The 14,572-nt window shown below is 48.7% G+C and overlaps 1 protein-coding gene across 2 annotated transcripts; it reads left to right on the top strand.

Moving 5' to 3' along the window:
* The first annotated feature begins 990 nt into the window (after positions 1-990).
* TEX12 (testis expressed 12) lies at positions 991-14,301 on the top strand. 2 transcript variants are annotated; one of them, XM_073585116.1, is made up of 7 exons: positions 991-1,544; positions 2,792-2,915; positions 4,335-4,584; positions 10,553-10,620; positions 11,775-11,874; positions 11,946-11,997; positions 13,922-14,301. In XM_073585116.1, exons 4-7 carry the CDS (start codon positions 10,558-10,560, stop codon positions 14,064-14,066), a joined length of 360 nt encoding a protein of 119 aa, XP_073441217.1. In that variant the 5' UTR covers positions 991-1,544; positions 2,792-2,915; positions 4,335-4,584; positions 10,553-10,557; the 3' UTR covers positions 14,067-14,301. The 2 variants fall into 2 exon arrangements, with proteins under 2 accessions (XP_073441217.1, XP_073441216.1); XM_073585115.1 differs by lacking the exons at positions 991-1,544; positions 2,792-2,915; positions 4,335-4,584 and having other exon boundaries at positions 10,109-10,620.
* Positions 14,302-14,572: the final 271 nt, after the last annotated feature.

The raw sequence follows: 14,572 nt of genomic DNA, 5'->3' as shown, positions 1-14,572 counted from the left end.
CTTGTCCATCTCTTAGATGTACAAGCGGTTGTTCAGAACCTTTCTCTTCTTCACCATCAGCGATGTCTGGAGGAGGTACTTCAGGAACGTCTTGTACTTCCTCCACCTGGTCAGGATCTCTCGACAAACAGGGTCGTAGCATGTTTCGGTGAACTATTCGAGTGGAAGCGTTTTCTTCCCCTTCTGGTTGAATTTCGTAGACGGCCCTTCAGAGTTGATTCTCTGCTTCACCTGATATGGGTTCTTCTCCCACTGATACTCAAGTTTATCTCGAGGATGTTTACCTCGAACCAACACCCGGTCCCCAGCCTGAAGAGCTGTCCCCCGCAGAGGCGTTGTTTTGGATGCTCTAGTTCCTGAAATCTGGTCTGCACCAGGCGATGTAAAGTCCGCAGATGATGATGGGGTTCTCGTACCTAGGTGGACACCCCCGTCCATGGGAAGTCCTCCTCTGAATCCAGCTCCAGCTCGGTGATCTCTCTTCCTGGATGGCCGAACAACAGAGTATATGGAGTGCAGCCGGTGGTACGATGTATTCGGTTGTTGTACACCCACACTAACTCAGCTACGAACTCAGGCCACATGGCCTTTCTGTCCTCTTCCAGCATCCTCAACATCTGTATCAGAGTGCAGATGAATCGTTCATAGGCCCCATTTCCCTGAGGCTGGTCAGGCGCTGTCCGAGACTTTTAAATCTGGTACAGACGATGCAGTTCTTCCATCACTTTCCCCAGAAAACAGGCACCTTGATTGGAGTGGATACGCTTCGGGCAGCCATACACCTGAATGAAATTCTTGCAGATGTCATGTGCCGTGGATTCAGCAGTCTGGTCACGTATCGGGGTCACAACAGCAAACTTTGTGAAGTGATCCATCATCACTAGACAATGTTAAAACCCTTGATGAGCCGGGCCAATGTCAGATAGTCGATCATCAGTACTTTCAGGGGAGCAGAGGTCACAATGGTCTGTATGGAAGCTCTCTGCTCTGGAGGTTTTGCTAATTCCCAACTTTTACATAGTCGACAGGTCTCTTCCACCATGGACATCAGTCGGGGATGATAAACTAATCTTTGTAGCCATTGAAAGGTCTTCTCCTGACCAAAGTGAGCTCCTCTCTCATGCGCTTCGGTGGCCACTTTAGACAGCAGTGCCTCCGGGATGAACACTTGCCAGGTTACACCCAGTTCTCGCTGAAGTTGAATCTTCTGATACAGCAATCAGTTTCTTATTTGAAGCCTTTCCCACTGCCACAAGGATCTGCAGTGCCCCCAGGGACAGGGCATCTCTCTCTATCTGACTGGGAAGTTTCTTTAAAGTCACCCACTGTCTCATTTGAGCGAGTTCTCCATCTTCTTGTTGTAACCTGACCCACTCTTTATGGGAACGTCCCAGTATGCATTCTTGAGACACTACCTGTCGCTGCTCCTGCGCAGCTGCCAACGTCCTGGCAGAATCCCGGAACTCAGGGACCTCCTCAGCTTCCGGTTCTTCATCTCGGCTGGGCCCAGGTTTCCCATGTGTCACTCTGGATAAGGTGCCGGTGTGAGTGTTCTCAGTTTCTCTCTTGTAGATGATTTTATATTGAAATTTTGCCATACGAGCCACCCAGCGCTGCTCCAGGGCTTCTAACTTCGCATTTTCCAGATGAGCTAAAGGGTTGTGGTCACTGCGTACCAGAACTTTGGAGCCAGACAAGTATTCGGCATACTTCTCTGTCATGGCCCACACTAATGCCAACAGCTCTAGTTTGAATGAACTGTAGTTGTTGGGATTATTTTCGGAGTCATGGAGAGACCGACTCACGTAGGCGATTACTCGTTCTTTTCCTTCTTGTATCTGAGAAACAACCACAAAAATTGAGCTTGGTTTGAGTTGATACACATGCAGCACATTAATGCATGTCCACATTGGCCATAAAACACAAAACCTACAAAAGACAAAATGAGCAAAAACCCTGCTGTAACTAAATAAGTAAAAGCAAAATTGCATCGAAATTATGCAGAGTTTTTAGTAATGCTGTTTTTGATCAAAAATAGAATGAAAGCTATCCCACCACGACAAGGTAACTCTGTTCGGGATAGTCCTACACTGTCTAATATTAAAAACCTTGTCATGTGTCAAAGTTGACCTCAATGTATGAACAAGGACAGACAAAAGGACTGGGTCCCAAACAGTAGACACCAGTCTGGGGAAGCTTTACATACAATTTCTAGCTCAGGAGAGGGAGGCCACACCCCGGCTTGCACACAATGCAAAAATACAAAGAAAAAAACACAAAAATTGAGCTTGGGATTTAATGTGTGGGAGATTTGGAGTGGGGATGGGGGGATTTAATGTGTGTGGGGGGATTTGGAGTGGGGATGGGGGAATTAAATGTATGTGGGGAGATTTGAGGACACAAAATTAAGAGTATGAGGGAATGTATGAGGAAACAGTATGGGAGATGGGTGCACACACAGTATGGTGAGTGGGGGGATGGGTGCAGACAGTATGGGGAGCGAATGGGTAAATGTATGTTTACACAGTATGAGTAGCGATGGGAAAAATATATGTGGACACAGTATGAGGAGTAAGGGTGATGGGATGTGTGCAAACACAGTATGGGGAGTCAGGGGTATGTGTGAGCAGACAGTATAGAGAGTGAGGGGGTAAATATATGAGGAGACAGTATGATGAACAGGTGGGATGTTAGAGGAGACAGTATGAGGAAGGAGGGGAATAGTGTGAGGTGACAATATATTGCAGATATTTTTATTTAGGAGCATTATAATGACACACCTATCTTTAAGGGCATCGTGTGGAGATTTGCTGGAGAGGATGGAAGTCTGCAGAGACGAGATGAAAAAAATCATCATGGGGTCTGGACAAGAAGAAGAAAAGGAGAACGACTCCAGAGACGACGTCATCTATAAGGTACTTGGATGTAAATATTATTTGTGATACTAATTCTCATGTTTTATGTTTGGAGTTTTAAAGGGGTTGTCCAGGTCTGTGATGAGTCTGCAGTCATTCTATGTGACTGCAGACTTCTGAATTCTCACAGTGCTCACTGAACGCTGTAAGGATTCTCTCGTGCCGGTAATTTACATACATGCGGTCACATGCTTGTGCTGACATGACCGTGTACTCTTGCCACCGGTACGGGAGAATCCTAAAAGTGTGCAGTGCATTCATTGTGAGAATTCAGAAGCTGCAATGTCAGGACTCAGCTCTGCAGGTTCCAGTGTCATCACATGGACACTTCACTCATATGTGACTTTCATACTTACGGTCCTGTGACAACGAGCTTCTCTTCCTGCGTCTCTCAGTTTTTCACTGAACAATGAGAGTATTAGGAAGAGCAGCTCGTCGGTACATGACTAAGTGTGCAAATCACATGTGCGCTTGGGGGGGGGGGGCCCAGAACCGAATTCTTGCTCCGGGTGCCGGAAAACCTAGATACACCTCTGCCTGTGACTGGGATGGGCAAGTGATTGGCAGCTGTTAACTTTATAACTGGGCCCAATCAGGCCACGTTGCCTCTGGAAAGTGTCGTCGGAAGTATGTTTCAGGCATTGCGGTCACCTGTGAGCCAGTGTCTACCAGACAACTTACAGCCCAACCATCCATTTTGGCCCAGACGAGAGGATACATGGAAACTAGATTTGTAGGACTTCTGTTACTCCTTCTTGACTGTTCAGGCTCCGAGTGGCGTCCCCCAGGCTCCTCCAGTTTAAAGGACGGCATTGGGGAGGCCTAATCCGTCATGCGCACCTGTGGCGCCCCTGAGGGTTCAGTCGCCACAGAGGTACTGCACCTCCTCCTGCACATGCGGTGTGTCCGCCCATGAGCGCGGTTCTGCGCTGTCACGTTGCTCCAAGGAAAGAGCCCCAACCTTCCCCTGCTGCGTGCGCTGTCTTCCCGCCAAGTACCCTCCTCTGTTCCCGCGCACAGCCCCTTTTATTAAAGACACGCCCCCTGTTGAACAGTGCAAAGGTCGGTCCGGGTTGGAAAGCTTTCCCAGCAACAATGGTCCCGGCGCAAGAGAGGCATCCCCTTGTCGGGTCCATCTTCTTACACTGCAGCAGCTGATTGGTGGAGGAGCGGATCACTACCAGTCTATCCTAATAGTTGGCCGTCATCAATTTTGAACCCTTTTAAACATAAATTTGCAATACACTGGCTCACCCTCCAGCCCAGCGGATGTCAGATTTACGCCGGCCTCAGTGATTTCCCTGCTCATTCAGCATTGACTACACCTTTAAAAAATTGCATGCTGCCTGTGTAATGGCCGCTGATCTGTATGGAGCGTTTCTTTGTTTCCCATCATTCTTCACTTTCTCTTTCCTGCAGGGACGCATTGGACACACAGCACCGTGCACATCGAGGACAGACAGCCGCTGTAGGAGCATTGGCGACCGCCAGGGGGAGACTAATGCGTCACTGGGAGCGCAGCTCCGCTCTTACCTCAGACATAGTGCCGCGGGGGAACGCTCCATCTGCGCACGCAGCAGTTTAGCGCGGTGAGGAGTGCGCGGGTCCACGGACAGTCTCTTGTTCCGGGGCTGTGGCGCGGACTGAGGCCTCAGAGCCGGCGGTGACGGTAGGAGGCGCTATATACGGCAGCTGATTGGAGGCTTGTGTTCTCAGGAGCAGGGGAAGCCGGCAGGGTTGCGGTGCAATAGTAACTGACATAGAAAGGGGATGGGTAGGCGACTTAAAGGGGCTGTCTTCTTAAAGGGAATTTATTGTATAAATAAATAATTATTATTAAAGTGAATTGCAAATATTAAAAATGTAGAGAAAAAATGAACAATGAACTGTAATTTGTCACATTTCCCACTGCTGGACAGGAGAGGGCACAGCTACTGAGCTGGAAAGAAATCAATAGTGGTACAATGTAGCAATTGAGGCTGCTGCAGAGGTGGTGCTGCCCCTGCTGGTGAAGCACAGCACTGCTCTCCTTATCTGCTTCCTCCTCCCCTGGACCCTAGGAGGGGAAATAAATGACAGCTGTTTTTTCTCTTTTAAATCTCTGCACCTGGGGTCAAGGTTTACCATTGCTTACCCATAGAAGAGCTCGCTGACAGAATTAGTGAATCTCAGCAAAGTGTACAGAGTGCCAAGAAGAGGGCTGCAGCCACCCCCTCCAGATGTGAACTGTACAGGGCAGCGAGTGTGCCCCGTCCACAGCACAGGAGAGACAGCCTGAGATGTCTGTACTCTCCTCTGCCCTGTGTGTGAGCGTCGTGTCCCGTCCACAGCACAGAAGAGACGGCATGAGATGTCGGTATTCTCCTCTGCCCTGTGTGTGAGCGTCGTGTCCCGTCCACAGCACAGAAGAGACGGCATGAGATGTCGGTATTCTCCTCTGCCCTGTGTGTGAGCGTCGTGTCCCGTCCACAGCACAGAAGAGACGGCATGAGATGTCGGTATTCTCCTCTGCCCTGTGTGTGAGCGTCGTGTCCCGTCCACAGCACAGAAGAGACGGCCTTAAGGCCCCGTCACAGTAAGCGATTTACCAGCGATCCCGACACCGATATCAAGGTATCAGGATCGCTAGTAAGTCGCTATGTGATCGCTGGTGAGCTGTCACACAGACAGCTTCACCAGCGATCAGCACAGCGATGCCGAGCGCCCGGCATCGCTGGCTATCGCTGTAGAAAATAGTATCAAAATAAAAAATATAGTTATTCTCACCTTCCGACGTCCCGTTTAGCCATCCCGCCTCTCTCCACGCTCCGGTCCCAGTGATCCTTTGCACGAATGACCGCGAGATGTCACGGTCTCGAGGGATAACAAAGTCTCGCGGTCATTCATGCAAAGGATCAGTGGGACCGGAGCGTGGAGAGAGGCGGGATGGCTGAACGGGACATCGGAAGGTGAGAATAACTATATTTTTTATTTTTTTTAATTATTTTTTTACACCTGATCGCTGGTCTCCCGCTGTCACACACAGCGATGCGTGCTGGCCAGCGGGAGACCAGCGACCAAAGAAATGTCCAGAGGTTTCTTGCAGCGATCAGCGATACCGGCAGGGGGGCCGCTCGCTGATCGCTGTCACACACAGCGATCTCGCTGGTGAGATCGCTGTTACGTCACAAAAGTTGTGACTCAGCAGCGATCTCGCTACCGAGATTGCTTAGTGAGACGGGGCCTTTAGACCTCTGTACTCTCCTGTGCCCTGTGTGTGAGCGTTGTGTCCCATCCACAGCACAGAAGAGACGGCCTGAGACGTCTGTACTCTCCTCTGCCCTGTATGTGAGCGTTGTGCCCCATCCACAGCACAGAAGAGACGGCCTGAGACGTCTATACTCTCCTCTGCCCTGTGTGTGAGCGTCGTGTCCCGGCCACAGCACAGAAGAGACGGCCTGAAACCTCTGTACTCTCCTGTGCTCTGTGTGTGAGCGTTGTGCCCCATCCACAGCACAGAAGAGACGGCCTGAGACGTCTGTACTCTCCTCTGCCCTGTGTGTGAGCGTCGTGTCCCATCTACAGCACAGAAGAGACGGACTTAGACCTCTGTACTCTCCTCTGCCCTGTGTGTGAACGTTGTGTCCCGTCCACAGCTCAGAAGAGACGGCCTGAGACGTCTGTACTCTCCTCTGCCTTGTGTGTGAGCATCGTGTCCCATCCACAGCACAGAAGAGATGGCTGGAGACGTCTGTACTCTCCTCTGCCCTGTGTGTGAGTGTTGTGCCCCAACCACAGCACAGAAGAGACGGCCTGAAACCTCTGTTCTCTCCTGTGCCCTGTGTGTGAGCGTTTTTTCCCATCCACAGCACAGAAGAGACGGCCTGAGACCTCTGTACTCTCCTCTGCCCTGTGTGTGAGCGTCGTGTCCCGTCCACAGCACAGAAGAGATGGCCTGAGACCTCTGTACTCTCCTCTGCCCTGTATGTGAGCGTTGTGCCCCATCCACAGCACAGAAGAGACGGCCTGAGACGTCTGTACTCTCCTCTGCCCTGTGTGTGAGCGTCGTGTCCCGGCCACAGCACAGAAGAGAGGGCCTGAAACCTCTGTACTCTCCTGTGCTCTGTGTGTGAGCGTTGTGCCCCATCCACAGCACAGAAGAGACGGCCTGAGACGTCTGTACTCTCCTCTGCCCTGTGTGTGAGCGTCTTGTCCCGTCTACAGCACAGAAGAGACGGCCTGAGACCTCTGTACTCTCCTCTGCCCTGTGTGTGAGCGTCGTGTCCCGTCCACAGCATAGAAGAGATGGCCTGAGACCTCTGTACTCTCCTCTGCCCTGTGTGTGAGCGTCGTGTCCCGTCCACAGCACAGAAGAGACGGCCTTAGACCTCTGTTCTCTCCTCTGCCCTGTGTGTGAGTGTCGAGTCCCGTCCACAGCACGGAAGAGACTGCTTGAGACCTCTGTACTCCCCTCTGCCCTGTTTGTGAGCGTTGTGTCCCGTCCACAGCACAGAAGAGACGGCCTGAGACATCTGTACTCACCTGTGCCCTGTATGTGAGCGTTGTGTCCCGTCCTCAGCACAGAAAAGACGGCCTGAGACCTCTGTACTCTCCTGTGCCCTGTGTGTGAGTGTCGTGTCCCGGCCACAGCACAGAAGAGATGGCCTGAGACCTCTGTACTCTCCTCTGCCCTGTGTGTGAGCGTTGTGTCCCGTCCACAGCACGGAAGAGACTGCTTGAGACCTCTGTACTCTCCTCTGCCCTGTGTGTGAGCATTGTGTCCCGTCCACAGCACAGAAGAGATGGCCTGAGACCTCTGTACTCTCCTCTGCCCTGTGTGTGAGCGTCGTGTCCCGTCCACAGCACAGAAGAGACGCCTTAGACCTCTGTACTCTCCTCTGCCCTGTGTGTGAGTGTCGTGTCCCGTCCACAGCACGGAAGAGACTGCTTAAGACCTCTGTACTCTCCTCTGTCCTGTGTGTGAGCGTTGTGTCCCGTCCTCAGCACAGAAAAGATGGCCTGAAACCTCTATACACTACTGTGCCCTGTGTGTGAGCGTTATGTCCCGTCCACAGCACAGAAGAGACGGCCTGAGACGTCTGAACTCTCCTCTGCCCTGTGTGTGAGCGTTGTGTCCAGTCCACAGCACAGAAGAGACGGCCTGAGACCTCTGTACTCTTCTCTGTCCTGTGTGTGAGTGTCGTGTCCCGTCCTCAGCACAGAAAAAATGGCCTGAGACCTCTATACTCTCCTGTGTCCTGTGTGTGAGCGTTGTGTCCCGTCCACAGCACGGAAGAGACGGCCTGAGACCTCTGTACTCTCCTCTGCCCTGTGTGTGAGCGTTGTGTCCCATCCACAGCACAGAAGAGACGGCCTGAGACCTCTGTACTCTCCTCTGCCCTGTGTGTTAGCGTTGTGTCCCGTCCACAGCATGGAAGAGACTGCTTGAGAACTCTGTACTCTCCTCTGCCCTGTGTGTGAGCTTTGTGTCCCGTCCACAGCACAGAACAGACAGCCTGAGACCTCTTTACTCTCCTCTGTCCTATGTGTGAGTGTTGTGTCCCGTCCTCAGCACAGAAAAGATGGCCTGAGACCTCTGTACTCTCCTTTGTCCTGTGTGTGAGTGTCGTGTCCCGGCCACAGCACAGAAGAGATGGCCTGAGACCTCTGTACTCTCCTCTGCCCTGTGTGTGAGCGTTGTGTCCCGTCCACAGCACGGAAGAGACTGCTTGAGACTTCTGTACTCTCCTCTGCCCTGTGTGTGAGCATTGTGTCCCGTCCACAGCACAGAAGAGATGGCCTGAGACCTCTGTACTCTCCTCTTCCCTATGTGTGAGCGTCGTGTCCCGGCCACAGCACAGAAGAGATGGCCTGAAACCTCTGTTCTTTCCTGTGCCCTGTATGTGAGCGTTGTGCCCCATCCACAGCACAGAAGAGACGGCCTGAAACCTCTGTACTCTCCTCTGCCCTGTGTATGAGCGTCGTGTCCCGTCCACAGCACAGAAGAGACGGCCTTAGACCTCTGTACTCTCCTCTGCCCTGTGTGTGAGCGTCGTGTCCCGGCCACAGCACAGAAGAGACGGCCTGAGACCTCTGTACTGTCCTGTGCCCTGTGTGTGGGCATTGTTCCCCTTCCACAGCACAGTAGAGACGGCCTGAGACCTCTGTACTCTCCTCTGCCCTGTGTGTGAGCATCGTGTCCCATCCACGGCACAGAAGAGACGCCTTAGACCTCTGTACTCTCCTCTGCCCTGTGTGTGAGTGTCGTGTCCCGTCCACAGCACGGAAGAGACTGCTTAAGACCTCTGTACTCTCCTCTGTCCTGTGTGTGAGCGTCGTGTCCCGTCCTCAGCACAGAAGAGATGGCCTGAAACCTCTGTACTCTCCTGTGCCCTGTGTCTGAGCGTTATGTCCCGTCCACAGCACAGAAGAGACGGCCTGAGACGTCTGAACTCTCCTCTGCCCTGTGTGCGAGTGTTGTGTCCTGTCCACAGCACAGAAGAGACTGCCTGAGACCTCTGTACTCTCCTCTGTCCTGTGTGTGAGTGTCGTGTCCCGTTTTCAGCACAGAAAAGACGGCCTGAGACCTCTGTACTCTGTGTGGGACTCCCGTGCACTGACAAACCAGCAGATACAAGTGAACTGTCAATCATCTGGAGCCTTGAGGAATGTTTTTCCTGGACAAGTTGTAGTTTTGAATGATACCTTTTACGTTGTTTTTACGGCATTCATTGTGTTTTAAAAATTCTGTCCACTTTATTCTCCACGTCAGTAGGAAGATTACAAATTTAGAATTTTTTTAATTTAGAGCTATGAAATAAAATCTGAATTTTGTATAATATATTTATACACACACACGCAGTTGAAAGCATTACTTCTCTCAACACAAGTATCTTTTCATACAGTGCCTTGCGATAGTATTCGGCCCCCTGGAACTTTTCTACCTTTTCCCACATATCATGCTTCAAACATAAAGATACCAAATGGAAATTATTGGTGAACAATCAAGAACAAGTGGGACACAATTGTGAAGTTGAACGAAATTTATTGGTTATTTTAAATTTTTGTGGAAAGTCAAAAACTGAAAAGTGGGGCGTGCAATATTATTCAGCCCCTTTAACTTGTTGTTGATTCTTCACCAAAAATTTACATTTGGTATCTTTATGTTTGAAGCATGATATGTGGGAAAGTTCCAGGGGGCCGAATGCTTTCGCAAGGCACTGTATATATCTATGGAAAAAGAGTGACTTTGTTCAGACCATTAACGTTTTGATTCTTCTGACGGTGGTCCCGTAGCGAGCTTGTATTTTGTGTGGCAAGCGTTAGGCTTTTACCATTTCCATTTTGGGGTACACATGACATTTTGATCTCTTTTTTGGGGGGGGGGTTGGTGTTGGAGGTGCAGCGACTAAAAAAAAAAATGGAGATTCTGGAGTTTCTAATATTTTTGGAGGGAGGTTACTAATTTTGTATTCTGATAGATTGATAGATCAGACTGGTCCGTAACTTATCACTTTTCCTTATAACTTATTGTCACTGGATTGACCCCGTTAATTAAAAAAAGAGTAATCAAAAATTGTCAAGAACATTAAAATCAATAAAAATGCACGGTCTCTTTCTTCTGACGTTTCTTAGATTTTCGCTGTTTTATTCTTTAGCATATATGGAGACGATGGCGAGCAGCACCGGGAAGTACGAGAGCAAAGTGACGAAAAGGAAGAAAGAAGTGAGTAACTATCTACAGGACACCGGTAGCCAAGCAGCAGTAAGATGAATACTGATAACGGGCGGGCCGTAAACGCCACGTCCAACAGATATCATTTACCTCCTGTCCACGGGATAGATGACAAATAATCTGTCACCAGGGGGCCTAAAGTAAAGCTGTGTGGGGGGGGGTCACACAAATGCATCAAATGGAATATCCTACTCAAAGGGTTCTTCTCAGATTGATCACCAATGAAAACTGCAAAGCGCTTGCAGAATCACACAAACCCTGCAATGTTCTTATTAAAAATAGTCTCCTTTCTCTAGGAAAAAGGCATTTTTTCCCCATTCGTTGTTAGTTCTACTCATTGCTTAAGTTACTGCAGTCCGTCAGAGGCGGATTGTCACCTAGACAAGGAGCGCACGCTTACAAGCTCTTTGCTGTAGCTCTTGTAAGTGCTGCTTGTAAGCGAGCTGGACCTGGCCAAGGTTCAGTGCTCTGCCCTCCCCTGATGCTGCAGCTGCAAAACTCCTTGTAGCAGCAGAGAACCCACAATTCAGACCAGCGGTGCGACAATACGGCTGATCCGAACGGTCAGTCATTCAGGAGAACGCCGCACCCCGGCAATAAGTATGTCAGGAGGCAGAGGAGCGGTGCGCTTCTGAGGAACCAGCATGAGAGTAACACATTAGTAAGAATCAGAAGACAATGTACGTTAGTCCTGCAATCTTTATCCACTTCCCACCGGTCTATTCACCAAGAGAGGACTTAATAGAGAGCCATCTTTTTTTTTTTTTACTTTGTTCAACCCTCACCCTCCTCTCCAAAAAAAGTTTGATAATCATAAACTTCAGATGGGTGATTGATCCCCACCAGATCACTTCTAGCAGCAATGATTGTAGTGCAATTGCACATTGTCAAATTATGTGCAAAAGCAGCCACTAGGTGGCAGTATACCAGGGCAAATCCACGACCTTACATACACATGTATGCAATGGCTGCAAGAACCAACCAAAAAGGGTCTCAAAGTAAAGTCTGCTTTGGGCGGCTCCTTTAAATTAGCGTTTAAAATAGGAGCCACTGAAGACTAATAGTAGATGTTATATAAATTAATTGCTATATAAGTTACGGTAGGTTATTACATAAGTAACTTTGGTTTCAACTCACAAAATCAGAATGAAGACCCCAACATTGTTCAGTGTTCATCAGCCACAAACCTGTCGTCCATGCTGTCAGACAGCCCGAAGGTGGAAGACATGGAGACCCTAATGAAAGGTTGGTGGTGTTTCTTCTCATGCTGCATTCGTCCCCCACATTTGTATGATTGCTTGGTTTTCTGTTCACAGATTTAAGCAAAGACGTCAGCCTACTGTTCTCCAACTATGCAAAGACCCTGAGGTGAGCACGAGACCGATCACGTCCCCCACAATGGTGGGCCCGCATGTATCATTTATGGTGATTTCAGGAGAGTGGTGGAGAAGACCCTATCACTTTTACAATACTCTAGGATAAATTACAGTAAATTTATCAGTCTGCCCGTGGCCCCGGCCCCTTTCACTAAGCGCCGCTCAATTTTTGAATGAGTGTCGTGAGCTGCTGGGTTTAAAAAGTCACAAACCAATGGCATACGCTATAATTTGCAACTTTTCTATGCTGGTGTAATAATAAATGTCACCCAGTGTGTTTTAAGATATTCTACAAAAATAAAAAATTCTAAAACGATTTAAGAGGAAGGAATTTCAGACATTTCTGTGTAAAAACAAAAAAATGCTGCTGTTTAAGATTTTACCTCCGTCCTACAGATAAAAATTCTCCGCTCCCCTATCGCTACATGTGAAGTAACATTCAAGAAGTGTATGTCTCCAAAGTTCAGTTTTCACTTTTTTTTTTACTCCTAAGTGTCAGTGACTCTCCAGTTAAATTCAGTTAAAGGGGTTTTTCAAAGATCGAAAATTGACACCTGTCCTTGATCACTGGGAGGGGTCTTGAGCTCTGGCACCCCAATGATCCCAAGAAAGGGTCTCTGCCGAGCCCACATTATATGGGTTGGGAGAGTCGGTCATGTGCATCTCCGCTCTATTGTCTATGGGACTGCCAGACATAATAGCCGAGTCTAGTCCCGTAGACAATAGAGTGAAGGTAAACAAATTCAACCTCGCTCTCTTCTAACCCATTCTTCTAGGGGTGAAGGTTGATTTTCCAGTCTCCTCAGCCTACAAGACATTTTCATCACATGCATTCATCATGCAGGGCCTGCAAATCAGAAAAGGAGAAGGAAATGCCATCAGGTATTGGGACATTGGGAGAACACAGGTCTGGCGGCCATGGACCTTTGATGTGGCCTCTGGATCGGGGTTCTGTGAATCTTTTTGCTCAGCTTAGTGAAGTGACGTGACTTCTTTTTTTCTGCTTTGTGGTTTTCAAAATCTTAGTGAAAAAAAAGCATTGTGGATTTTCCCTTTGAAATCAATATTCAGCTTGTTTAGAGATTTTGAAGGAGCTTCAGAATCCTTGGAGAAAAAAAATAACAGAGTATAAGAACAGCTGAACAGAACTTCTGCTGGTGCCATAGAATTAGGGTATGTGCACAAGCTGCGGATTCTGCTGCGGATCCGCTGTGGATTTGGCCCTGCGGATCTGCAGCAGTTCCGCTGACAGTGTACAGCACAATGCAAATCAATGGGTTTTCAAAACCGCAGTGCAGATGCTGCGGATTTTTCCGCCTGTTCCATTGTCCATGTGTCAAACCGCAGGGGAAAACCGCAGGCAAATCCGCAGATAAACTGCAGGTCACTTTTACCTGCGGATCTGCGTGGAAAAATCCACAGGTGAATCCGCAGCACATACACTTACAGCCGACCTTAAAGGGATCGTGTGGTGAAAACCCACTGATCGGTAGGTGTCTGACCACTGTCCCCTGCTCCGATCGCCAGATTGGAGACATTTTTTTTATCCCTAAGGGAGCACTTCTATTCCCATTAGGTTCATTCTCTATGGGGTCGCTTGTCACAACTGAGCGCAGAGAGAATGAATGGAGCGGCAACCACAATCTCTCTGCGGATCCATCCTAATTGGGATAAAAGTGATCAGTGGTCAATGAAAGTCCCAGCGATCAGACGCCCCCAATCCTGCGGACAGATGATAAAGGGGCTTTTTGATGAAATCAGGTTAAAAGGTTTAAATGGGGAATGATGAATAAACCGCAGTAATGTGGAAAGATCAGAAATGTTCATTTTAGGTGCAGTAATTGGATGAATCCCCTTTATTTCCACCTGCAGGAATCAAGGACATAAAAATGTTGCTTTACCTTTTTTCTTTTCAGTGAACGTTCAGCTGTGGATTCACTACAAGTACACAAGTTTGAAGAAATTCTTGTAGAAGCCAGATCTCTGGAGATGCAGATAAGACAGAAGAAGGAAAACCTTAGGAACCATCTCTCCACCATTGCCAAGACTTTACAGAAATGAGGGCAGATAACATTGCATGCAGCTGTAAACGACAAGTATAATAGAAGCCGTTTATACGAGTTGTGTAATTCTCAGGATAACATATATATACCAGGAGATCCCTGGGGCTAGAATCTGGCCGGGGTGCCAGCTCCTGCTACCCGCAGCCTCCCTTATCTGCACTGATCCCTGGACTGACGGGCGGCGCATTATGTGTATAGTATTCTGTGTTTTACTACAAGATAATAAATGTTTTACCTAAGAGAACAGTTTTTTTTCATTTATGTATAAAAATAAATCAAAATCCTGGCGTACAGATTCGCCACATGTAGAATAGTAGATAGCAAATATACTGGTATAGATATAGCATTGCCGGCTTATTCTTCCTGCAAACTCAGGCCAAGATCACACATAGCATGTGTCTCCGATTAGTCATCACAGATCCACAGCAATTTAATTTGCAGGGCGAATCATGTAAATGAGGTTTTCAAAATCCCATTCACATGTTGTATAAAAAAGTCTGCACA

Source organism: Dendrobates tinctorius, unplaced genomic scaffold (assembly GCF_039654945.1).
Source record: "Dendrobates tinctorius isolate UK_male_01 unplaced genomic scaffold, ASM3965494v1 ptg000086l, whole genome shotgun sequence".
In the NCBI taxonomy this organism is placed as follows: domain Eukaryota; kingdom Metazoa; phylum Chordata; class Amphibia; order Anura; family Dendrobatidae; genus Dendrobates; species Dendrobates tinctorius.
This window is presented reverse-complemented; position numbering and strand designations above follow the sequence as displayed.

Excerpts from the sequence above, each read along its gene's own strand:
- TEX12 (XM_073585115.1), top strand. The coding sequence starts at position 10,498 with ATGCACGGTCTCTTTCTTCTGACGTTTCTTAGATTTTCGCTGTTTTAT. Across the intron at positions 11,875-11,945 it reads CATGGAGACCCTAATGAAAG|ATTTAAGCAAAGACGTCAGC; the intron begins GTTGGTGGTGTT and ends TTCTGTTCACAG. Across the intron at positions 11,998-13,921 it reads AACTATGCAAAGACCCTGAG|TGAACGTTCAGCTGTGGATT; the intron begins GTGAGCACGAGA and ends TTTTCTTTTCAG.